The 26,286-nt window shown below is 42.7% G+C and overlaps 1 protein-coding gene across 3 annotated transcripts in view; it reads right to left on the reverse strand.

Moving 5' to 3' along the window:
- arap2 (ArfGAP with RhoGAP domain, ankyrin repeat and PH domain 2) overlaps positions 1-26,286 on the reverse strand; it is a 167,618-nt gene that overhangs the window by 121,661 nt on the left and 19,671 nt on the right. For all 3 annotated transcript variants that reach the window (XM_085266827.1, XM_085266829.1, XM_085266828.1), the window contains exons 8-9: positions 18,599-18,719; positions 3,016-3,209 (exon numbers count right to left, since the gene is read on the reverse strand). In XM_085266827.1, the coding sequence (XP_085122953.1) occupies positions 3,016-3,209; positions 18,599-18,719 (315 nt within the window). The remainder of the gene's footprint in view (positions 1-3,015; positions 3,210-18,598; positions 18,720-26,286) is intronic.

The following is a 26,286-nucleotide window of genomic DNA, read 5'->3' on the forward strand; positions in this document are numbered from 1 at the left end:
GTGTTTAGTTATCGCCTCAAAGGTCCCCACACTCAATAAACCTGCAAATTTAAAGCAATCACTAACATCCACTGAGGCACTATGTGGATGTTAAAGATAACATACAAACACTAGATTTTTCCTTCTGCTAATTATTTAACAGAATTTATTTATGTAACACTTTAAAAACAACACATGGCCAGCCAAAGTGTTGTGCAGCAGAAATATAAAAAGTACAATGAGAACAATAAATACAATAAATAAAGTTACCCACTGAGCGAGTTTTTAACCTGGATTTAAAGAGCACCACTGAATAGGGCTGGGCCATATTATACCGTTCACGGTAATACCGGTATAATGTTAGGCAACGATAGGAAAATGAAATATCGCGATAGAATATGAGTAAAACGCGCATGCGCAGTGCCTTTGTTTTCATACGCACATGGCCGATTGTTGAGTGAAACAAATGAACCAGAATTGGTTTGTAAAAATGGTGCAACTTCAGTGATGTGGAACTGGTTTGGTGCTTGTCCGTCAGATACACAACAAAGCACGTTTTTTGGCAGAACATGCAAGCGGCCATCGTTATTGTCGTATTTGTCGGACTAAGATGCTCTTAAATCTGAGAGTAATCTGGGTCCTAAACTCTGTATGCTTCAGGTCAAACAACACTGCAGCATCACTGAGAGTTAAAAACTGTCTAAATTCTTTCATCTTTAATAAAACGATCAGCATTGCTGCTTTACCAGGTGTAACTATAAAGTTTAACTTCCAGGCATCCATGAAAACAAAAGTTATAACATTTAACGGAGTTAGAAGTTAGCAGGAAGCTAGCGGAAGTTAGCTCACTAGTTTCGCTAGTTAACTAAGCATGATATAGCATGTTCTGACTGAGAGATTTCTGAAAAAAATTCAAACGTACAGCTCTGCTATCACTTCCAACATAAATGAAGACAGGAAACTAAACAGCAGTGACGTTTGTAGGGTTACTGAAGTTGGGCTAGCTGGTATATAATGATGTGCTACGTGATCGCTAGCGACACAGCTATGTTAGCATAACATAAACAGTGAAGCTGGAGGACGAACACTAACACTTTTTCACTTATAAAAGTTAACATTCCTGATAGTTAGAGACAAATGCAATCGCATGGCAGGATGCTGTAAACGGACCAAACTTCAGTCAGGAGAACAACTGAGATAATCCATCCACAATACAAGGTTAGTCATTAATATACTGCAACAACATGGGAATAGAACAGCTGCCAGAGAATTCAACATTAATGAATCAATGGTACAGAAGTGGAGGAAGCAAGAAGAATGAGTTTAATAAAGTTTGATTTATCTGACTGCTTTGTTTCGCTTAATGTGCCTTATAATCCCGTGCACCTTATGGTCCGAAAAATACGTACTGCGCACTGCAGTTTAATGTTGCAAAGCACCTCTTTTTAACTTCAGTGGATATTATACATGGTTATGCTCAGGATATGTCAGCCCATTTCTACTGGAAATGCCTTTTGGTTAAACTTTCAGCAAGGAATTTGCATTTGCACTGTTACATTTTTATAAAGCTTTAATGTACATAAAAACCAGCTTCTTGTTTAAGTGAAAATAAATGGAAGGTTGTCTTTTTGCGCTAGTAATGTTGTGGAGTTGTATTTTGTCTCGCATCAATTATATTGTCAGTTATATCGTTATCGCAAATTTTCAAATATATATCGTGATAAATATTTTTGGCCATATCGCCCTGCTCTACCACTGAAGTAGATTTGCCTAAAGAGGCCATATTTTACATAGTAAATATTACATAGACTGTATATAAAAGATGGACTTAGCCATCTTTACCAATGGGTTAAACAAGGCTCTGTTCCCACATGGATTGATGACATGTGGGAACAGAGCACTTCAGCTGCATAAAGCGTGCTTTGCCTTGGTTGCTAGCAGGTTGCCGTGGTAACTCATAGTTTGTATGGAAGACACCATCTTGTCTTTAAGCGCTCTCTCCGAGCTGCAGTGAAACTTGAAAGTGAGGCATGACAAACAGAATGTTGGCGTTTAAAGTCAAGGTTGTGCCTTATTGTTGCAACCACAACATTTCAACACGCGCAACTTCTACTTTGAAGGCGAACGTCCAGTATGCATCACACTTTCACAGTTTCACTACCACTCGTTTGCACGCGTTTGCAGACAAGTCGGCATTTTTCATGCTAACTACAGGTAACTGCGGTAACCTACTAGCAACCAAAGCGTATTCATAGTGAGGTTTTCAGTGTGGCACCTTATTTCTCTATGCAGCCAGATTCCTGCTAATGAATGAGTGCATTCTGTCCCATTGAAACTGCTGGTGATGAGGAGACTGCAGACTGGTCACTAAGTCTACAAGCCTGATGCTTTACGAAGCCTCAAACTAAACATTTTCGCCTTAGCTATCATTCTGTTTCAAAACTTGATGTTACAAGCAGAGGGTGGAGCTGACTGAGAAACCAAAAACACTTACATGAAAGCCACAATTCACAACCTAAATGTCATGGTGCATTCAAAAAGACTCATAACTATTGCTTGAACTCAAATGTATCAACTACTCAAGTGAGTATTTGAGATGTTTTCCAACATACTTTCATACAACCATGTAAACAGAATTATTGCCCTCTGCTGGACATTTAAAAGAACACAGGCTTAAGACATTTCAGCATCTGCTTCTATTTTCAATTTTCAGCTACATGCACAACACGTCAACTTTAACTTCCCTACATTCTTCGTCTTGTATCATTTCTTCTTCAGCCCGTTGTGGCTGTGATCGAGCTTTGGGTCAACGTGGCTATAAGCAGTCTTTCCAGAGAGCCCAATGCATCTCAGTGTACCCTAAAGCAATTTCAAGCAAATATATTTACTTTATGCACATTACACATTCAAGAGCATTTCCACATCTGCCACCACTGCTTCAGATAGGCTCTCATCTTCCCCTTTTAAAAACAAAAAACCCAAAAAACAGGAAGCTGTCATTCTGTAGAGAGGAAGTCCCGACGGTGTTGGAAGTACCTGTTCTGTTTTGCAGAGCCTGACTTTACTCCCCGCCAGGGACACCAGCACTCTGCCTTTGTAACCGCGGAGCTCCAGCAAGCCTCGCTTGTTTGTGGAGGAGGCGTGAGGGAGGGTGCCGGAGCGCTTCTGGGAGCCACAGGCGGGGGGGCGCGTGGCCGTCTGAAGAGTTTCCATCCACTCCTGGCGCTCCCCTGTGGACACGTGCATGAGTGAGAGACAGATACGAGAGAAAAAGGGAGGCAGATGGTGCATGTGGATACAAGTGTGAGCGTGTAAAGGAGTGAATACAAGAGGGAAGGAAATCAAGAAAAGCCAGGGAGAGAACCAGACAAAAAGAGATCAGGGCATCCTAAAGTCTTTGAATCATAGTGTTAACTCATCATTTTTGCATTTGTTCTGTGAGCTACATTGGCTCCTAAACCTCCGCTGCATACTGATACAGAAAACTCCAGCCTGAAAGGAAAAGTAATTGAAACACAGGATGAGCTACAATTGGTGAAAATTAACTCAGCCGCTGGAAGGAGAAAAAAACCCCACTATCCTGCAAAGCTGAAAAGTGCTAGCAGTGGAGATACAGATGGCTGCTTCTCAGAGATTTGCAAGCCTCAAGCAAAATGTGGCGGGGATAATTTCAGTCAAGACAACACCTAATTAAAATATACGATAAAAAGAGAAGAAAAAAAGGTACAGGTTTTAACGAGAAGCAGCCACACTTCTCTGAATACTCTAATTTGTCTCAAGTTTGGAAGAAAACAAAGAAAGTCACAAAGAGGAGTGACTATATTTCACAGAGCAGCTTATCTTGGCTTTAAGAGCATCGCTTCTTCTGAAATTCTTATTTTGGGGTTCAAATTGTTCGTCGATGTCCAAATCCTTATCTACTGCCGCTCAGGCGTTTCAAACGCTCCGTTTCATGAAATGTGATAACCACTTTAAGTTATTAATATCTTCAAAAAAACAAAAAAAGCTGCCATGTCATTGCATCAAAGAGAGACTTAAGAGGTTGTTACTTCCACATGCTGACCACTTTTAATGAACAGCAGCTACTGCTACGTTAAGATGATGAACGACTTTGTTGAGGAGAGCTCTGGATGAACAAATGCCAAACATAAATGAACACAAGCAAACGGGCCAAAAGTCCTCCACAAGCAAGTGAGACAGTGATAAAGTCATGCAGAAAACTAGTATTTCCAGTAAATTCATGTCATTGCTACTAAAAGTGGGGCGCACTTTTTCACAGGATTGCAGGATATAGGAGTCCTATAGCAGCAGATAAACACATTAATCAGTCAATTTCTTATATTTCTTGCTGTTTGGGGATTTGATAAAACCACAAAAGAAGACATTGCAGATTGTCTCGCAGCACAACGCAAACAAAGGAATCTAAAGCTTTACAGGCCTTAGACTCTTCGGGTAGCTATCATTAGACAATTGCTGCTGGAAAGACGGGTTTAGCAAACAGTCAATTGTCCCATCAATGGCACATCTAACGCAGTTTGGAGTCTTCAAGCAGTGTCCTTGAGCGGGACAGGACTTACTGTAAATCCCCCTGGATTACTGTGCAGATAAATGGCTCAAACGTAGTGTGCTCCATCATGTTCCGCACAGGGTTTACATTCAAAAGATGTATTCGAAAGGCCTCTCAGAAATCTTCCTCTGCAACTTTTCAAGCAAACATAAAAGCAGACATGAAGCACACGCTGTAAAGCCCATCCCTCCACCGCCCAAGACACGGTGCTATCAAAGCCCGCAAAGTGGAAACACAAGAAATACCAAAGGACTGTAAACACACACAAAGACTCGCATCACAGGTCCAAAGCAGAACCCACAGCGGTAGCTGTTCTACACAAGCCGGAATAAGAAATGCATTTAAAAAACTCTATAAGCTGATATGAACACTATGCAAGCAGCAATGCTGTCCTCTAAAAAAGAATTTATAAGTTACTGTATGTTTTTGAAATATAAATATCCTCCAAGTGAAAATGTGCAAAGCATCAACTCATCATACGAAAAGCAAAAAAGCAAAAAGCAGCACTGACAGCATGACAGTTTATCGGAATATAATATGATTAAATGATGCTCTCAGAATAACCACAAACATTTGTGTGTGGTCACAAAGGGGGCGTCACACCGCCCCTTTCAGGAAATGTATTTTTGGATACCTCACGCATGGGTTTAATGTGCTTTGCTCAAATGTTCAGGATGAAGAAACACCTTCGCTTGGTGTAACATCCTCTCGGCTTGCTTTTTTTCATCCGTTACATTTCTTTGCTAAGAACAGGAAGGAAACTGCACGAATCGTGATATGAAAGTTATTGCAACTGGAAATGCAGACTAATGAAAATGCTTGAAAGAGGTTAACAAACTGCTGTAGCATGCCAATGAACGAATTTTATTGATTTCCTTGATGGGAAAATTCATCTTTTTCCCTTTTTTGCCACATCTCGTTTTTTAAAAAGTAGAATAGCCTGGAGCTAGCGGGGACTCAGTGTCTCCCTCGAAGAATGTCAAAGTGAACAGAAATCCAAAGAAGAACAGCGTGTGCTGAACCAGTGAAGGAGAGGAGGCTCACTGACATCTCACTGTTTGGATGACTAAAATTCATCTAAACATACAATTTTTTAAAAATAATTCAAAAAACATAAGCTGCCATATATCCCATACATAAAGTGTAATATTTCAAGCCTTTTTATTGTTTATTTTTGATGATTTAGGCCTAAAAACGTATGAAAATCAGAAATCCTGTATCTCAAATTATTAGAGTTTGAGTAAATTAAATATTGTGAATGTCTCAGTCTAATTCAGCACTCGCAACCAATCATAATCACAGAAAAGACTGCTGATTTGGACAGCATTTGTCCAAATGACACGTATCAACACCCTTCACACCAAGGGTAAGCTATGGGGGGGTCACTGCTGAAGAGGCTGGCTGTTCACAGAGAGCTGTACTGAACCATAGTAATTACAAGTTAACTTGAAGCGAAACATGGGGTGAGAAAAGCTGCAAAAGCAGCAGGGATGACTATAGCCTCGAGAGGACCGCCGAATAAAGTTGATTCGAGAACTCGGAAGAGATTTATGCCGAGTGGACTGAGGCTGGAGTCAGTGCATCAAGAGCCTCCATGAGGGAAATCTTCAGGAAAACGACTGTAACTGTTACAAGTGAGGTGCTGTGTCATCTGCTGGTGTTGGTGGCATTTGGTCAACTGTGTCAGTCAGCGCAGCAAGCGTATACCAGGAGGTTTTAGAGCCAGCCATGCTTTCATCTGCTGAAGAACTTTATGGAGATCCTGATTTCCTTTTCCAGCAGGACTTGGCACCTGCCCAGAGAGCTTGTGCTCAAATGGCCAGCCAAGTCACATGACCCTAACCTTACAGAGGTTATATGAGGTTCAGGTTCAGGTTGGTACTTGACAGTACCTCACAGAAAAGCTGTGAGGTACTGTCAAGCAGAACATAAGAAACACCAGAACCAAAAACATAGATGAGCTGAAGGACACTATCACAACAACCTGGATGGTATAACTCAAGTTGGACTTGAAACATCGTTTTTTTTTTTTTGATTGATTGATTGATTGATTGATTGATTGATTGATTGATTGATTGATTTAACATTTAGAGATACTGGATTTTCACAAATAGTACATACAACAACCAAAAAAAGTGATTTGCAACCATGTTAATAGAGCCAGACACATTTATTACCTGATGTATCGTATCGGCCAATAGTAGCTATTTAGTTTCAAAACTGCACACTGGAGGATACTCTGCAACTTCTCAGTTAGAAACACACAACAATCGATTGATGTAAACGAGTACATAAACACACAAAAAATATACAGAGAAATCCCCCCCACCCCAAAAAAACAGATCTTTTGATTTTTATATCAAAAGATCGATATCAGAGTTTAACACCGATATCAGATTTTTGATATCGGTGTTAAAAAGGACAGGCTCTACAAGATACAAAAGAACAGTTAAGTAAAAGTGATACAAAAGATTGATACAAAAAGGAAGGCACTGATAACTTGAGATTTACACACAAAGGACAAAAAGTGAGATACAGTGGTCCCTCGTTTATCGCAGGAATTGCGTTCCAAAAATAACCCGCGACAGGCATGAACATGTTCACACTTTTCTCTCTTGTTTAAACGCTCTCAAAGTTCAAGCCTTCTAGAAAAATAAGTCTTATATAGAATGAAACCAGACACACCTGCGGTTGCCTTTGAGGGTGCAAAACGTTTCGTGGACATTGTTGTGTTTGTTGGGGAGAAAACTTACAAACACACAGTGCAGCACTTCAGAGTCACACTGCTAGAGATCGAAGATTTATGTAAATTTGACAAGCTGAACGCACTCTGCACTGTACAGGAGACACGGCACGAGATTGATTGACAATGGTCTACAGCCAATTAGGATGTAGAACACTATGCGCTGTAAAAAAAACAAAAAAAACCAAAAAAAAACATGGAAAAGTGCACAAAAAAATCAGCGAAACAGCGAGGCCACGAAAGTTGAACCGCGTTATGGCGAGGGACCACTGTAAACCTTTTGCTAAAAGTATGGGCAAGCAGGAAGTTTGTTGGCTAAAACAGTGTTCAGCTCATCTATAGTTTACTTGGGTCACTATTGACAGTTGGTAAATGGAGTAGTAACTGATAGCAGATGCATTCTTGAGACATTTTTGCCAACCATGACTGATAAATGGTACAGTGAAAGTAGTCCAGTTTAAAGAAAGAGTTCAACTGTACACTTTTGAACATGAGGCACAGTGAAGATGAAGGGGTTCTTGAATCCATCTGACAGGGCTGTGGGTGTATGTCAGATGAAAAAGGTCGGTAACCACTGACACACACCATAGAGTGAGGCGTATGTGATGGAAAGACTGACACTAAAAATATTCTTCAAAACACGGAAGCTGGTCAGCGAACCACAAAGCCCACATACTTCCTTTTTCTGTTCAATCTAATTTGCTCAAACGAGCTCCAAGTTCATCTTAATCGTCAGAGCAAAATGTTTTTGGTACCCTCTCTTGTCACCAGATAAATCATTGTGGAGCATCGCCTTGCTCCGGAAATTTTAAAACGGACCGTTTTACACTCACGCCCATGCTCACATGACACAGTGCGCGCTCCTGTTCACGGCATCTTGCTATTCCAGTCATCTCCAGGTGGCAGGATGGCAGAAAAGAAGACTGCCTGCATTTATGTCAGCAGTGCCGGTTTCTGAGTAAAAATCTAATTCACTCAAAGGAGACATCCTTAACATATAGTATATAATTTTAACAAAGTTCCTAAAGGCAACCATCAACACAACATTACATGAAAGCCGCTAAAACTACAGCTTGCCCACCCTCGCCCACCCACGCCCCAAGACGTCAGCGTGTACAAAAGAAAATTAGCCATCAAGGCCCAAACAGTGCATCAATTGCAATTTGTCTTGCTTATTTGTAGCATAAATAAACTAAAGAACCAATTTAAAAGCATAAAAACAGGCCTAATGACCTAATAACCCCAAAATATTCAAAACACAGTCGTTACAGATTTATTACGTGGGTGCAAATTAATTTAATATATCCAGAATTTTAATGATCACAGAAATTAGTTCGTATTTATAAAAACAACAAGGTGATTCTTCAAGGTCTTTTTTTTTTTAAGGCAGACTACACCTCCATTTTTCTCCTTTCTGCTTTGACAGACTCAAATTTGAACTTGAGCTGCGTCACCCCCCAGAGTGACCTATCGGCGTGTCCTCCACACACACAGGAAGGGACCCGTCAATCATTTTTTTGGTCACCGTCAACCTGTCACCGTCATAAATTGACCTTAATCATCTTCTCGACTGTGACCTTCTGACCCTCCTGCAGCCTTTGTGGACGTGTCTCTCCTTGAATTTGCATGCAAACATACCCTCTCAGGTCTCTGGGCGTCCTCATCGTCGACAACCTTAACCGCCCCCCACTCGAGCACCAAAATACTGTATCTGCTGCCCGGTACCAATCCCAGCTCAGCCCCACCCTCAGACTCTTATGAATTCACAAGGAGCTGGTATCAATAATAAAAGGCCTGCTCAATTATTGACCGCCCTTTACATCACTTGGCTTTACGGTTCCCTTCCCATCTTGCTTTCTGACTTCCATTACCTGTCCTGCTCTCACTTATTAGCCTGTTCATTTATTCAGATGGGGGGGGGGGGGGGGCTCCTTCCTCCTTCCCTCCACTTTCCGCTGGCCTCCTCGCCCAAGCTGTCAATCTGAGCGCAGGAGGGATGGTAGCAGAGGAGGAAGGTGAAAGTAACGGTGGCGTGCCTGTACGCCTTGCACGTTAGGATTTGTGTATGTTAATATTTGCCTCGCACAAGAACCTCGCAATGATTTTTTGCTCAGTGCACAAACACGGCATCACCTCTGCATGCACAGAACAACTGCCAGCCACTAAAAATCCAGCGGCCAAAACTAGTGCTTATTAAGGGATATATGCAAGGCCATCTATTTGAAAGAATATTCGACTTTTCATGGAGAGAGACGAGGGGAGAGGCAGATAATCCTCAGCGAAAGTGGATGAGATGAGAGCTAGGTCCACTCAGCGCTCAACAGAGATCTTAGAAGCCGCCCACGCGGTCTCCATCAGCAGGGATACAAAACAAAAGGGGAGGAAAACAAATAATAAAAGATACACAAAGCTGAGGGACTGTGGCCATTTTCTGTTTCTCTCCTTTTAATCATCTCAGTGCCCAAACTCACCAACACTGAACGAAACATTTCTATTATTATTTAGTGTTTAATCTACACATTTGCCACAAATTACGTCTTACACTCACATTCATCCTCAGTAAAAACTGTTTATGTTCATCAGAATCAAATTTCTGGCAAACGTATCCAAACTGATTTAAGTGACTTTGAATGTGGAGTGGTTGTTCGGTCCGAGTATTTCAGAAAGCAATGATCTGCTGGGATTTTCCCCACACAGCCATCTCTAGAGTTCACAGAGATTAGTCTGGACAAGAGAAAACTTCCAGTGGACAGCAGTTCTATCCATGAAAATGTCTTGCTGATGTTATTAATCTCTGGCTCTCTTCCACAGCATGTCTTTATCCTGTCTTCCTTCTCTCACCCCAACCGGTCCGCAGATGGCCCCGCCCCTCCCTGAGCCTGGTTCTGCCGGAGGTTTCTTCCTGTTAAAAGGGAGTTTTTCCTCCCCACTGTTGCCAAAGTGCTTCCTCATAGGGGGTCTACCTACCCAGGTTAGGAGGGAACTGAGGAGGATTAATGGCAAGAAGGCAGCGGGTCCAGATGGCATCAGCTCGAGGGTCGTCAGGTCCTGCGCGGACCAACTGTGTGGGGTGATGGAGCACCTCTTCAACCTGAGCCTGAGGTTGGGAAGAGTCCCACAGCTCTGGAAAACCTCCTGTGTTGTACCAGTGCCAAAGACTTCACGCCCCAAGGACCTCAACAGCTACAGGCCGGTGGCTCTGACATCCCACCTGATGAAGACCCTGGAGCGGTTGGTCCTGGCTCAGCGTCGGCGCCTAACAAGCTCATCACTGGACCCACTTCAGTTTGCCTACCAGTCTGGCATTGGAGCGGATGATGCCGTCATTCACCTCCTACATCGTTCCCTCGCTCACCTGGAGACCGCTGGAAGCACTGTGAGAATCATGTTCTTTGATTTCTCCAGTGCCTTCAACACCATTCTTCCCTCGGTTCTGAAGGACAAGCTGGAGAACTCTGGAGTGGACCATCACCTCACTACCTGGATTTTGGACTACCTCACCGACCGACCACAGTATGTGAGGACTCAGGGCTGTGTGTCGGACAGGGTCGTCTGCAGTACGGGGGCCCCACAGGGAACGGTTCTGGCTCCGTTCCTCTTCACCATCTACACTGCAGACTTCTCCCACAATTCCACCCAGTGCTTCCTGCAGAAGTTCTCTGATGACTCTGCAATAGTCGGCCTCATCACTGATGGGGACGACAAGGAGTACAGAGGACTGACTCAAGACTTTGTGGACTGGTGCCAGCTGAACTACCTCCAGATCAACGCCAGTAAAACCAAGGAGCTGGTGGTAGACTTCCGCAGGCACAAGCATTCTCCACTGCAACCACTGAACATCCAGGGTATGGACATTGAGGCTGTGGACAGCTACAGGTACCTTGGTGTTCATCTGAACAACAGACTGGACTGGACTCATAACTCAGACGCCCTCTACAGGAAAGGGCAGAGCAGGTTGTACCTGCTGCGGAGACTCAGGTCGTTTGGGGTGGAGGGCCCACTCCTGAAGACCTTCTATGACTCTGTGGTGGCTTCTGCTATCTTTTATGGTGTGGTCTGCTGGGGCGGCAGCATCTCTGCTGGGGACAGGAAGAGACTGAACAGGGTGATCCGAAGGGCCAGCTCTGTTCTAGGATGCCCTCTGGACCCAGTGGAGGTGGTGAGTGACAGGAGAACGGCGGCTAAGCTGTCATCCCTGTTGGACAACATCTCCCACCCCATGCAGCAGACTGTGACAGCACTGAGCAGCTCCTTCAGTGGGAGACTGCGGCACCCACGGTGTGGGACGGAGAGATTTCGCAGGTCTTTCCTCCCCACTGCTGTCAGACTCCACAACAAAGACTTTAACTGAACAAACACACACATCCACACATGTGCAATAACACTAAGTGCAATAATCCTTTCTGGCATCGTTGTATTTTTACTCAGTTGTATATAGCATTCGTATTCTATTTTTATCTTATTGTATATTTTTATTCTATTTTATTCTACTGTATATGGTATATTATTTTATTCTATTCTGTACAGCTGTGTACTGTATTTATTCTTATTGTATTCTAATTTTTGCGTCATAACTTTTGCACTGTCCACTTCCTGCTGTGACAAAACAAATTTCCCACGTGTGGGACTAATAAAGGTTATCTTATCTTATCTTACCTTACAATATAAAGTGTCTTGAGGCAACTATTGTTGTGACTTGGCGTTATATAAATAAAACTGAATTGAATTGAATGTCAGAGGTCAGAGGAGAACGATCAGACTGCTTCAAACTACAGCTGAGGTATGCAGAAGAGCATCTCTGAACTGGGTACCACTCTTGTCAGCTAAAAACAAGAAGCTGAGGCTAAAATCCCACAGGTTCCCCAAAATCGCGCTGATGACTCTTAACTTTTGCTGCAACACTCAGAATGTCGGTTAAGTATCAAAATGTCAAGCTGCTGTTGGTGTAATGGTGTAGAAGGCATTTTCTTGGCACACTTTGGGCCCCATTATACCAACTAAGCATCACTTAAACACCACAGCCCACCTGAGTATTGTTGTTGACAGTGTCCTTTATGACCACAAAGACTGAAACAATGTTTTTTAAAACGTATACAGCACATACAATCAAGATCTGACAGACTGTCAGCCCCCACACACTTTCATGTCAGAAGGCCCAAGTTACAGACTACCGGTAATGTGTTTATGTATTTTACACTCTGTGATCTGTAGCTAATTTTATGCATGGACTTTTATAGCTGTACGGGGGTGAATTTTCATACATCTCAAAATGTAGCGAGGCTTAAACTTATCACTTTGAGGTGACATCTCTGCTAGGTGTTACATCAGATAACTTGAGTGCCTTAACTCAAAGTCCCTGCAGTAACTGTGGCCTTTATAACTTTGAAAACATTTTTAAGGCAGTTATTTCACAAACGGAACGGCTTGCTATGTGGTTTACTGCGACAACAGATCTTCTAAGAAGTCTATTCTTTTATTTTATTCTGTGACAAAACTATTAGCCTTATAATATTCATGGGTTAACACAAAGGCATCTGTGTCTCTGCGAAGATCCCATACGGTTTATAGGCGGGCCTTCTGGCTTTCAAAAAAGGAAAGACGTCCAGCTAAAGAGAGTGTACGCTGGACTAGCATTCACCTGATTTAGCTAAGAGGAAAAAGCACTCCAAAACCCAACCACTGTAGCAGTGAAGTATGAAATAATGTGAAGTGAAACATGTACAAACATGTACAAATCTTAAGTCTCACTGCAGGTCCTTCTGAGTTTATAATTCTGCCATCATTTTGTCTCTGGGCTGCTCCCAACCACTCCTCTGCTCTTCCTTACTCATTCTCTACACCTCTCTAAACGTCTTTCCTGTCATCTCGAGCAGAACCAACATGTGTTACGAGCAGGCTTGTGGAAAGGCAATTGCCAAAGCATCAGAATACAAATCATCAACCTTTTTTTTTTTTTAAACACAATAAATCTCATCTCCTGTCTTGTAGCGCATTTGTCTGCAACCCCTCCGCACATCTCCAACATTCCCCCTTTCTGTCCTGTCTGTTTTCCATCATTCCTCGCCGCATCTCTTCCTGCCGCACTTTCTTCTCCCCCACCGCTGCCACCGCTCTGTGCATCACTTCTTCCCTCCCTCCTTTTTTCTCCCCCTGCCTGCCTTCCTTCCTCCTTCCATCTTTCCTCTCTCAAGCTGACAGTACCTAAGGGAAGGGGCCACCTGCGGACCAAGTGGGGAATCAGCCGACAGCTGTGTGCACACTCTCTCCGGTGGCCTTCAATTATTCACTCACTTCTCACTCCTCCTTTTCCCTCTCTCCATCTTCACTCTGCCCTTTTCATCGCTCCCTGCCGTCTCCGCCTTTACTTCTCTGTTCCTTTTTTTTTTTAAAAATATCGAGATTGCATGTCTGCTTCTTGCACTATCCACTCCTGCCACTTCCTCGCCTAATCCCTTTCTTCCCCTTGTTGCTCTTCCTCCCTCTTCTTCTATGCCTTTTGGATGCCTTTAACCACTCTCGCACACTCCTCCGACCATCACTCCATCATTTTCTCCCCGCTCTCGCCCCCCACCTGTATCAGCCCAGCAGCTCCTTAACTCCACTTCACTAACCAACTCCTTCTCTTTCCCTCTGTCTGCTCGTGTCTCCTTCTTTTTCATGTGTTTCCCCAAAGATTGATGACTCTCCGCCACAAGGCGAGTGGGCCTGTTTAAAGATGCATGAGGTGATGAGGCCAAGTTTTATCCTCCTTTCTCCCTCTCTCTCATTTCTCCTCACAGACTCGTCTCTTGATGGCAGGAGCCACCTTCGCGAGAGCCATCCGACTGTTCCCAAGCGGTCAGAGGCCACCTCCAAATCAGACAGCCCTCTCCCCTTCCCAGCTCTTGTCAAGACGACTGAGTGTGACGTATGACGATCAGACAGCGTGATAAATGATGCCATCGAGGACCCGCGACTCATAAACGGACCAAACAAAAGAAAAGAAAAAAGGCTGGCAGTCATCGATATGATGATCCGCTGAATCAACAGAGAGGGGAGGGGTTGTCGTACACCCTTGGTCCTCAGAGTGGGGGGAAAAGATGAAAAAAGTTTTTGAAGGGCAAGTTGTTTTTTTGTTTTTTTTTATGAGCTAGAGGTGAAGCAAAAACAAAAAAATCCTGAATGAAAAGACTGGATGCAAATCTTTGCTCGGTGGAAGCCACAAAGCAGCCAGAACTATTCATATCTCGTATATGCATAGTGTAAAATCTCCTGTTTGAGCTTCCATACATTTCGCTTTAGCTCTCAAACGTTTGTGCATCTGTGCACAATATAACTGAAATCCTTTGTTACCAAAATGGGATGATGTAACATAACTGATGGGCCACAACCTCAAAGAGTAACGAAGAAGCTCTCCCTAAGACGAGACGCTAAGAAGCTCTCCAGCTAGCTAGCTAGCTAGCCGGTACACACTTTAAGCTTTTAGTCTTTTGTGGCGTGTTTTGTGGCTAATTTCGCTAAGGTCAACTGACTGGGGAACAGAGAGTGAAGTTATCGGCAGTTCAATGTTATTGGTCAATATTTGCCAATCTCTCGGTATCTGCCTTTATAACAGCCCATAGATGTAATCTTAAAAAGTTACTTCCACCATGAGCCTAGATGTTTCATAATTTGTCCACCACAACTGGCAACAACTGTTTGAAAGGCCACAAACACAACAAGCAGCTGATCAGATACATATATACAACCATTTTTGCTGTATTTAACTTATCAAATATTCTGGTAACACAGTAGAGCAGCAGTTAGCATTGAAGCCTCACAGCAAGCAAGTCCTGGGTTCGAATCTACCATCTACCCAGGGAGTTTGCATATTTTTCCCACATTTGTTTGGTTCTGTGAAGGTGATAATGAAACACTAATACTTCACTTTATTTTTGCTCAGCTTTGCTGAAAATGCACCCATACATCAAACAAAAAACAGTACTGGCCAAAATCAGCCTTCTTGTCTGTTCCTGTCCGCATCCTTAATGACTTTTCTCCATGGCAGTAGCTGATGGTTACCTCTTTTTGTTACATCAGGTCTGCACTGGCTAATATTCAAAGGTTATTCTTCAAAATGAACATTTCTTTGTTTCCTCTGGTACATTTTGGAGAATGAGGATAAACCTAAATAAAATGAAGAAACACAAACCAGCATCATCAAGTTTTGCAATTTTGCGTCTAAATCAAGCTACATTTGCATCCCTACACAATCTTTTTCTCTTTAGCTGCTGAACGGGAAAACCGCACACTGCAAGACAAAAAAAAACAATTAGCTGAAAGAGGCTAAAACGCTTAGTTGAGACAGTAAAACATTTTACAAAAGTGTTTGGTGCTAATTAATTCCATACAAGCACTGATTAGTACGGCTTTGAGTGCTGAGACTTCACAAGTGACGCTCTTCTCGACAAGAATGGTGTCAAGTACAAACACTTTGGGAACCATCGAAAGGTTTTAGCTTTTCAAAAGTCCTCCCAACCTGTCGTATTTTCTAAAGGAATGACCTTCTTCGCTTATTATCTGCACGTACGCCTCACAATGATTTGTATGCATTTTGGTTAAAGAGCAAATAACGGGAGATGTTCATTTCTGTCCCATTAAGTCCCTTTATCGTCTTCAGCTGACATTTTACATGGATCCACACGAATGCTGGGTGTTTTTACAATTTCTGCTCAGACTTAAAATGAAATGCTTCTTTACATAAATAATTATCCATTAAACGTTTCAATACGGGTTTCCATTAATGAATAACTGTATGTAGTACTTGTTATTCCTATGCCTTGGTCACCATTAAACTGACAGAATACCAGAGTAAAAGTTAGATTTTGTGCAAGGCCTGATGCTTAATGTCTGCTCCAGTATTATGCTGCCATTAAAAGACCAGTAGGGCTCTTCAAGAGCAATAAGGTGATCCTCAGTAATGACTATTAGCAAGTCAAATATTGAGGTTTCTATTCTTGGCTCAGATGTCAGCGTGTCACAAACCCGCGCTGAGGTCTCGGTGACCCAGTCGATTAAGATCTTTCAGCTCTACCTGCTCTCACGTATTTACACTGTACCACTCAATGCCATAACCACGCAGAGCTTGATTTCTGCAATCTAACTTATTCCCATGAATCAAAGGGCAGCCAGCATCTGACCCCAGAAACAGACCCTCATTTAGTGAATGAGCTGTCTGACCTGCGCTGCCTAATAGACTGCCATCAAGCAGGCGGGAGGTGAGGAGCAGAAAGTGTCTCCTTCCCCTCTCATTAAGGCCGACACAGACAAAGCTTCCACCTCAAAGACGATAAGCGGAGACAACTCGTGCGGCGTTTTGTGTGTGACAGTAAGATGAAGAGTAGAGGGAGGAAAGATGTTATTTAAGCAGAATTCCTGCAATACTGACCTCTTTAATAACCACATGCACACTCATCGGTAGATCATAATTTTCATTTATTCAGCTGGACAGAAAATAACACTTTTTCAAGCGTAATGGTAGCTCAACCAAACCAAGTCCCAATCCCCAAAGATTGGTTTACGTCAGTGACAGAAAACATCAGCTGATTTCCTTCTAAAGTGGTGTTTACACGGAGACAGGAGACTCCACATCCAAGCAGTCACTCCTGCTATAGTTCTAGTAGCTGTATTGTAAAGTCTCCACAGTCGGGTACAAGCGATCACGAAACACTCGTCACCCTCTGATGATAACATTTCCATCACTTGAAGCACAACTGCAGCAGACTCGCTAACATGGAAACTTTAACACACTTATAAGCAATCAAATAGAAAATCTCAAAAAAGGTGCCAATAATAAAACTGCTTTTTTTTCCTCCAAGCCACCTTGCAACCCGCCGCAGGTCCTATATATATCAATATCTGTTGTCACAGATGGCACGCAACATCTTTTGCACTTAAAGTTCAGCTACAATGCTGACATTTTCCCTCTCTGTGGCCCAGTGATCACGAGTTGTAAACATGGCCCTAATCAGCCTACACATACTAACACTAAGTATAAATTTAGAGCAGAATCCTGTTTCCCCTTAAGTAATTTTGCTTCCTCATTGACCAGCTGTTCTGCTACAGTAAACTCGAGCGGCGCAGATATATTGGCCAATTTTACTATTTTTCTCAACATATGTGAATTAGCAAAAAGGCCAATAAATGAAAGTTTAGGAAGTTTAGAAATTAAGAATCCAAAGGAGAAAGTTCGTCCACCAGGGGCGCTCTGCAGCTTCCCAGTTGGCTACACGTGTTTGGAACACCAGAAACACGACAGCTAATCTGAGCAGACTCAGTTTAAATGAGTAAGTAAAGAACTCAATATAACAAATGTTACAGAAATCAATTTGTCTCCAGCAATATATGAATTTTAAATCACTAAATATTGATCTTGGTCTCCAAAATTATGCACTTGCAAGTTCCCAGTCAGAATTTTCAACTAGAACAAGTCAAGGCAGTCCCACCAATCCCGACTTCACAATCCAATCCAGTGCACACATGCACAACTGTCAAACGTGCAGTTTGTACAGCCACTGTTATGTATTTGTGACTTGCTAAATAAGATGTATCCAGAGCACTGACTGTGCTCTGTCCATGAAGAGGCAGCAGTGATGTTTTTAAGCACAAGAAACAAAAACCAAGCACTGTGCTGGTTTTCTAGTGACACATGAATGCCTCTACGTTGCTAAGGAGCAAAACAAACCCCATTTTTCCTTGCTTTTCCAATTTTACCACTGGAAAAAGCTCACCTCGGGAGTGGTGTCACTCCCAGTCCCAACATCCGACTTGCGAGGCAACTGGAACGCTGCGTTAATCTTCATGCTAGGCGAGGCTAAACACCACATCGCTGTACCTAACTCACAGACATTAAATGGATCTTGATCCTTTCATATCTGTCTTCAAAGACTGAAAATAAATGTATACAACCGTTTCTTTACACAGGGGTGCTTTGCAAAAGGATTCACAGTCATACAAATGAGCCTAATAAAACTGAAAATGAGTATGAGGAGAAAGAAACTGCAGAGAGAGAGCGTGTTAGAGAAGGAAGAGAGAGAAAATAGAGGAAAAAGGAGGTGAGACAGAAGATTGTCACGGAGGCATTCAGATATTCAGATGGCGAGGTAGGAGAAGAAAGAGACAAACAGGAAGGGAGGGGGGAGAGGCGGGGAAACAGGGGCGAGCGAGGAAGGAAAAACAAGGCTAGACGGGGAATCAGCCGGTCAGAGTGACAAACAGAAAGAACGGCACGTGTGGCTCATAGCTGAATGCAAAACCACAGAACAAAGAGGAAAAGGAAGCACTTGTTGTACCTTCTCTCTCAGCTCGGAATATGAAGGTCCGCAGGGAGGTGACTACCTCAAACTTGTTGTCGCCCAGTCCTCGCACCTGCCTGATAGCGCTGGCCAGAATCATCCCTTTGGAGTACATCTCCTAAACAGAGGAGGACACACACACAGCGAATAAACACAAGCACACACGCCGCTTCACGCATGTTAATAATGTTATTCAACTGCTGCTTATTCCTATTATCTGCATCTGTAGGCCCACAGTTATTATTTTCTGGCGCATTGTTTGTATCAATAGACGTGAAATCCTGAGTCGTATTACTCTCTGTTAGGACCACATTCAATTTCAAACAGCACTAACAGACGTCCTCGTGAAACCACAGAAACATCTTATCAGTAGGCCGTCAGATTTATCTGCAGAAATGAAGCAACCCTGTTCCGTGTCCAGCAATAACTTTGATAAATCGCACAAACGCTCTCGGACAAGGAGCGCTGCTCCGAGAGCCGGAACGAATTTGCATTGACGCGACCTCCGACCTCGAATTGGATACTTGAAATGTGCAGAATTTCAAAAGCAGGAAACGATGTCCAAACGAAAAAAAGTGAACTGCGCTACATTAAAGAACGCCAGCGCACGTGGCGAGACGTCATCTGGAAGTTCGTGAAACAAATCTACGAGCTGAAAACAAACTTTTAAATTTAAAAAGAGACGTGCACACGTGTACTGGGGATTCAGCACAGGAAGTGAGTAGGTAAAGCGGGACTTGGTTGTGTGCTTTGTTTCATTACCCCCCCTCCTCCCCAGCAGCTCTAGTGGAGGCATCCAAATAAGGAGGATGTTGCACTGGAGGCTTCGTGACCCTCTTTACAGTCTCCCTCGACAATGGCAATTACAGTACTGGGTCATCATGAATGGGAAACGAGATAGAATGGACAAAAAAGGAGAAAAAACCTCCAAAGTTAATATTATGACTACTGAAGAATCAAGGACAGACGGCATCACTATCAGTATTCAGAACCTGATGTGAGAATATAACACAGAAATGTCCAAGAACATCTCAGACTATAACGTTCCTGCAATAGAGGGAAGTGGGGGGAGGGGGGCAGCACATTATGCTTTTGTAGTGGCATGAAAAATGACATGGCTGTTAAAAAAAAGGGGGGGGGGGGGGGCAGACACGAGAATGCATTATTCATGCTGATAATTCATTATCATTGCAAAATAAGGAGGAAAAAAAACACAGAAACAACAAATGACTTCATATGACAGCTTTTTTCCTTTTCCCGTTTTCTTGACCTGAATTTTGATTCCTGTGTATAAACTGTAACAGTTTGTGTCTGTGCTTCACCGTGCTTCTATCCCACAGTCACATGCAGAGTGTGCCGAGTAAGCGAAGGAAGAAAGGATGGATGGATGGATGAAAGAGGGAAGAGGGTATGGGGAAGACAAAATGAGAAATTTAAAAAAAAAAAGGATGTGAACTTTTGACTCCCTCTTGTCATTATTAATTAAACCAGTGACCTTGCCATCCACAAAAACCTATTTCTAGAGACCACGCAGCCAAAAATATACCAGCCGGCACAGTCAGTTAAGGAGAGTAGGGCTGAGTGGGAGGGATGGATGGATGGTGGGGGAAAAAAAAGAGATAAATTAGGTTTGGGTGAAAGGCCAAGGAGAGAAGTAAGGGAAAGAAAATGGTAAGAGCGTTGTGTGATACAATCAGAAAAAAGAGGTAAGGAGGGGAAGGGAAAAAAACAGAGGGGAAGGGATAAATCCATGATCAGAAAGAAAAAGAAACAGAGAAGAGGGAGGACAAAGACAGGAGAGGAGGCGCGTGGGAAAAAGAGAGACATCATGTAGAAATGAAGACGCCTAAGAGGGTCAAGAAGGGGTCCTTCTCATATTAAAGCAGGATGTTAACAATGGCAAGAAGTGGCTCAACCTAATTACCGACAGGCAGCCGTGTGCGTTCCTCTCCCCGGGAGTTTCACACCAATATCTCCCTCTTTCTCTCTCTAAATTTAGCCAGAAGTTAAAGGAAGGTGAGGAAAGGAGAAAGTAAGAGCGCGTGTGGATGAATTAGCTCGGCGGCTGCGCATGGATAATTATACCCCGGCATGGGTTAATTAATTGTTTTAATTCCAGTTTTGGGGTCACGCAGGAGAGACTTGTTTAATTGCGAGTTGTGCATCTGTAAATACTCTCCCAGCAGAGTCAGCGGAGACGTGCGATGTGACGGGAAGCGGCGGTCGGCATTGAGATGACGCCATGCGCCGGAGCGGCAGCTGCCCGCCCGCATGCACGTGAAGGTTTTTGAGGCTGATCTCGAGAGGACTGGCTGCCAAGGAAGCAATGAGGCCTAACTATCACTCTTTCTCCAATAGCCGACACACCTGACTCACCTCCGTCTGCCAAAAGATCTCCTCCACACTCACCTCCCCTCCTCTATGACCTCTCCCCACTCCAACTTCAGCTGCTCATTCTTAGCCATACAAACCCTAGGGAAGGCCTCTCATTTGGTCCTCCATAGGGTTTGTCACCCCATGTCATTTTGCAGGGCGGTGTCGGTACTACCTCTCCTTTTTTGTGCGTGGAACTGCCTATCCTGCATGGATAACTCTCTGTTCTTTTCAAAAACAACCTGGTAAACTTCAGGAAACAATTAAGGCAGAGCAATGGAGCTAAAGCCTACAATAATAGAGGCGCCGTGTGGAGAGAAGAAAAAGAAAAAAGAAAAGAAAAAAAACAGGGAGGAGGGTTAAAAAAAAAAAAGGAAAAGAAAAAGGATGGAGGAGGTTTTACCACCAGCATGGAGTTAAGGTTCTGGCATCTCAAACGCTCAGATTTTCAGTGGAGGCATGAGGACACCAACTGGCTGGAGGGAAAAATTGCACCTCCCGGGAAAAGCATCCACGATCAGCGAGCTGCCTGCAGTATTTAGAAGTCGATGGTGTCTGTGTTTTCTGTTTTTTAAACATGTAAAAACCAAATAATTTATGCCTAACTCTGAACAGTGAAGTTGTGAGATCATTCATGTCTCTCATATCTGTTGTCTGAGGATCAGACCAGAATAAAAGATTTAGACTTTAAAGTCCTAATGGAGTTGAATTATAATCCTCATTTTTAACCAAAGTCTGGTTCCCTTCCAAGTGTTAGTTTAGAGGTTACGCTGTTTTTCCCTCCCCTCCTTCTCTCCGGGACAGCAGAACTCACTGTGAATAGAAACAGCAAACACTAATACCACCGTCTCCCTACTGCTGACAGACAGAATCCGTTTAACGGTATTTATTTCAGGCTGTGTTTTTGTCCATTTGATGGATTTAAGTCGCTCGGCGTCCTCCATCACCCACCGCTGAGCAAAATATCAGGCTATTTATTTGTCAAATGCTTCCCTACGTTAGCGAGTGGCATCGGCTAATCACCAACTTTGTCTGACATGTGGTGCCGGGCAGGATGTGTACACTGGGGTTTGGATTTTTTTTTTCCTTAGAGCTCACTGCCTGCTGAGCTGAGACTAAAAAACAAAACTAGTGAGAAAAATGAATCAGAACGCTTATTTTGCAGATCATAAAATAAAAACATGAAGCTGACAGATGATTAAAAAAAAACTTGAAAGATCTGAGGAAATCTAGAAATTTAGGTAATAGATCGCTTTCACTATAAACATGTTAAAACATAAAAGCAATTAATGGGAGCAGCTAAAGGTATGTTAATAATTATTGAACTTGACTGCATTAGGGCACTTGATCAGGGTCCTGGGAGTCAAAATAAAAGCCATTTTAAGGATTTATACACACACACACACACTCACAGTGAAAAAAGGAAACACTCAGCATCAGAGCAGGCATCTTAGGATGATACTGGAGATAGTAAGTAGAGAAGCTTTCAGGCTTGCAAGGGAGCTTTTCCACATCAGACTGACTAACACGCAGACAGACAGATAGACACACTGAAAGACTGATCCCCTGTCCTAAAACCTCATCTCCCCTTTGGCCTTCTATCCAGCTTCATCCCCCACCCCAGCCTCTCATCTCTTCATCCCTCGCAGCCATCCTCCTCCACTTCCTCCTCTCACTACCCCGAAGCAAGGCTTTGGACTGTCTTCATGCACGCACACACACACGACACCAATATAGGGACCCCGGAGACTACATCTCAGGCCCGCAGCTTTCTCCCAAGTCAATCCCACTGTTGACGAAATCAGGCGAAAGGCGTGATTGATCAGACAGATTGGATACAATGCTGCACAGAGAGAGAAGTGAGACTGCGAATCTCGCTACTCTCCCACGCCACCTCCGTTACCCCTATGATGACATCATCGTGGCCAGAGACCTTCAAGTTGCGACTGAGATTAAGTGCGATTAGTTCTGTCTGGTGCTGACAGATCCCAGGGGGGTTTTCAGCTACAAAAAAAAGAGATTTTTGGGTGTTGGAAAGTTTGGCAAAGAGAACAAGCATGGGAATGTTTTAGCGTGTAGGCATTTTTGTTTTTGTGTACGAATGCTAGAGACAGAACGTGATAAAGAAAGAAAAACATACTCATATCAGTATTGACTCGATCTAAGAGTCCAAACTGAAGCTCAGCGCAGACTGCAGAAGTCTGTTTTTTGCTTGTGTCTTTTAAGATATGACTCAAAAGGGCAAACCGTTTTCATTTAAACTAAAGAAAGAAGATTTGTCTGATGGTTTTATAAGCAACTTTGACTCACACAGTTACAAATGCAATAAAATAATATTTTTTGTTTCATTACCCAATGCTCCAGGTTTAAATCTTTTATAGACATTATCATTTGGTAAGGCTTCAGAGACACAGGCCTAAAGACTTATCAGCAAAAACTGTATAGTCTCCAACCAGTTAGCAAGGGGCTGCTTGTGATGGCTAGGTCAGATTGAACCTCCTTGCTTTGGTAATATTGTGAGTAGAATGTGAAAAAAATATGACAAACTGTAAGTGAGATTGTTTAAAGTAAAAGTTGTGTTCTACTGCTTCAGTCAACATTACTTTGAAAGTGAATTATCTCTGTGTCTAGTTTGTTTCACACTTCTCTGTTTCACTGTCACTTGGCTAGTGGTTAGTGTGTGTTTGCAAAGAAGGCTGGCTCCTCCACGTAACCGATGAGCAACTGCTGCAGCTGCAACGTTTTCCGCTTTGTGAGCAATTTCACCGAGCACCAAGCATTCATTCACCAACTCGTAGGGAAATACACATTATTTCCCCCCCAAACAACCGGTAGTTGCCAGAGTATTGTCAACTGGCATCTAGGCTTGCGTGACACAGGCCTGGAGACCAGTGAGATACTTGGTCAGTTAGCAGTGTAGCTTTGTAGCATTAGCTGCAATTAACCACCACAAAATACTAGTAGTATTCAAACACTTTTTACTGCTCATGAAGGACATGTTTAATTCATAATAGAAAGAATGTAATGTTTCAGCTTGTTTAATTAGCATAATCTCACATAATCTAGTCAATATTTGATTAGCACGGTAAACATGTTAGCACTGTTAGCATCACTAAGCTACTGACTATATTGCTGTATATTAAGTTTTACCTAATTAGACACAATTTCACTGACTAATATGAGCCTAAAAATTCAATGTAAACCAAGTCTAGCTTAACTTTATTTCTTGCTTTAACTTAATGTTTATAGGTTAATTTAGCCTGCAAATGATCTCTAACTGGTGCCTAGCATGCTTAAATCGCTTTCCTTTGAAAATAGTTCTCAAAATTGCTTATTTTTGTTCTTGTATTTACTCTTGCCTCAGATCTCTCTGACTGGCATAATCTTGTAATGAGTACAACTCCTCTGAGATGAGCTGTGAACCCCCACATCAGGAAGACAACAAAAAGGTTATGTAGCTTGAGGAGTACAGCATTTTTTTTTTTGTAGTCACAAGAATACACGTCTCAGCACAGCGAGGGAAAGAAAGCCACCAACTCATAGTTCAGTTTCTGACATAAACCAGTGCTGAGAGACTTCCTTTTAATGTTCTTCTACCCCCGCGCTAACCCTCTGGAGGTGGCAGTGGGTGGTATGCTGGGTGGTGCAGCCTCAGCTGGCCGCACAAAGCAAGGATGACAGAGACATTGTACTCAACCTTTCCATTCACCCAAAACATGATGAAGTCCTCTACTGTCTCACAGGGGAGAGTCACACTGGCAGGGCTTTAGAAGTCTTTTTATACTTTTAAAAGTCTAAACAACAATGCTCGCTCACACACACACACACACACACACACACACACACACACACACACACACACACACACACACACACACATTAAAGCAAACTTTCATCTTTCCAGAGACTGTCATCCCTGCACCGACAGTGACACAGAGTATAAAGTGCTGACTCGTTGGCCTCCCTGCCGATTCCCGCCCTGCTGTTGATGGAGCGTGTCCTGATAAATAAAGCGACATATGCATTGGAATGGGAAAACGAGGGGAAAAAGAGAGAGAGAGGCAAAGGGAGCGAGAGAGCATGGAGAGCTATAATTAGTAAGTGATTAACGAGCAGGCATCAGACAGGTCCCACATCATTGATTGTGATGTTGTGCAATGCTGCTGCAGCGAAAACAAGTTGGCCCTAGGAGGAGGATATGGGGTCACTGCTCAAACACACATCCACACACACGCAGTAAATATGCCTGTTCCTACTGCAAAACACATCCAGTGGTCATTAGTGAGAGCATAATGGCAAAGCACATTATGTCAGACTTGAAACTAAAAGACTTGCATAATAAAAAGTTTGACTGTGCTAAATTCCACATACTCTAACCATGTATCCAACAACTCCTTCTATACATGATTTAATGTTTGCCTTTCCCATCAGGCTCCACTATCAGTCAGCTCCCAGGTTCCCAAACTGATGTGTGTGTTTAATCATATCCAATGTACTGCAACAAAAAAAATTTCTGAATGCAGAAAATATTTAATCTCAATAACAGTTTCTTGACTGTGGTACAAGCGAGCATGTAGATTTTGCATAGAGATTTGGGAGGATGTTATACTTTGATAGCGAACAGTTTTAGCTTTATGTAGGAATACTTCCCTTTTTTAAGTTCACACTTAGTTCGGGAAATCACTTCTCAGATTAATAAACAGTTGGCTCAGAACTTCACACAGCACCGCTGTAGACAGACAGGCACACGGCCCCTCCCTCCACTAGAAGCTGAACACATGAACAGCAGTGGATATTCAGAAAACTAAACAACATTTTATGATGAATTTGGAAGTCACTAAAGCTCCCATTTTAACAACTTTAAAGCAGCTATCATAAATATTGATCTAGTAAACAAACACATTAATGTTAGCTGTTAAATTATTAGCTATTACTCAAAGCCAACATTAACTGTCAACTAAATTAGCATTAAAAGTTAGCAGCTATGGCTAATAATAAAACAATATGTTTGTGGAATTTGTCTTGATTTTTTTGTGTCATTTATTTCCCTTATGACATCAAAAACAGCACACAACACACTGAGTATCAGTATCGAGCTTAAAATTCTAGCATTGTTACAAAATTCAAGCTTATTTAAAGCATTGCAGATCAGCTCATTTCAATGCATTTCCACATCACCCAATACGCTTCTATGTGTATTTGAAACTTCAATACAGAGCATGACATTTAAGCTTCTCTACCTTGCTTACAGTTGCTGGATGTCTGAAAGCCGCTTTGCAACCCCTCGAATGAAAAAACTGATACTGTTTTTA

Source organism: Mchenga conophoros, linkage group LG3, assembly GCF_057382185.1.
Source record: "Mchenga conophoros isolate Kocher_MC1m ecotype Shallow Benthic linkage group LG3, M_conophoros_male_GT1.1, whole genome shotgun sequence".
Taxonomy (NCBI): domain Eukaryota; kingdom Metazoa; phylum Chordata; class Actinopteri; order Cichliformes; family Cichlidae; genus Mchenga; species Mchenga conophoros.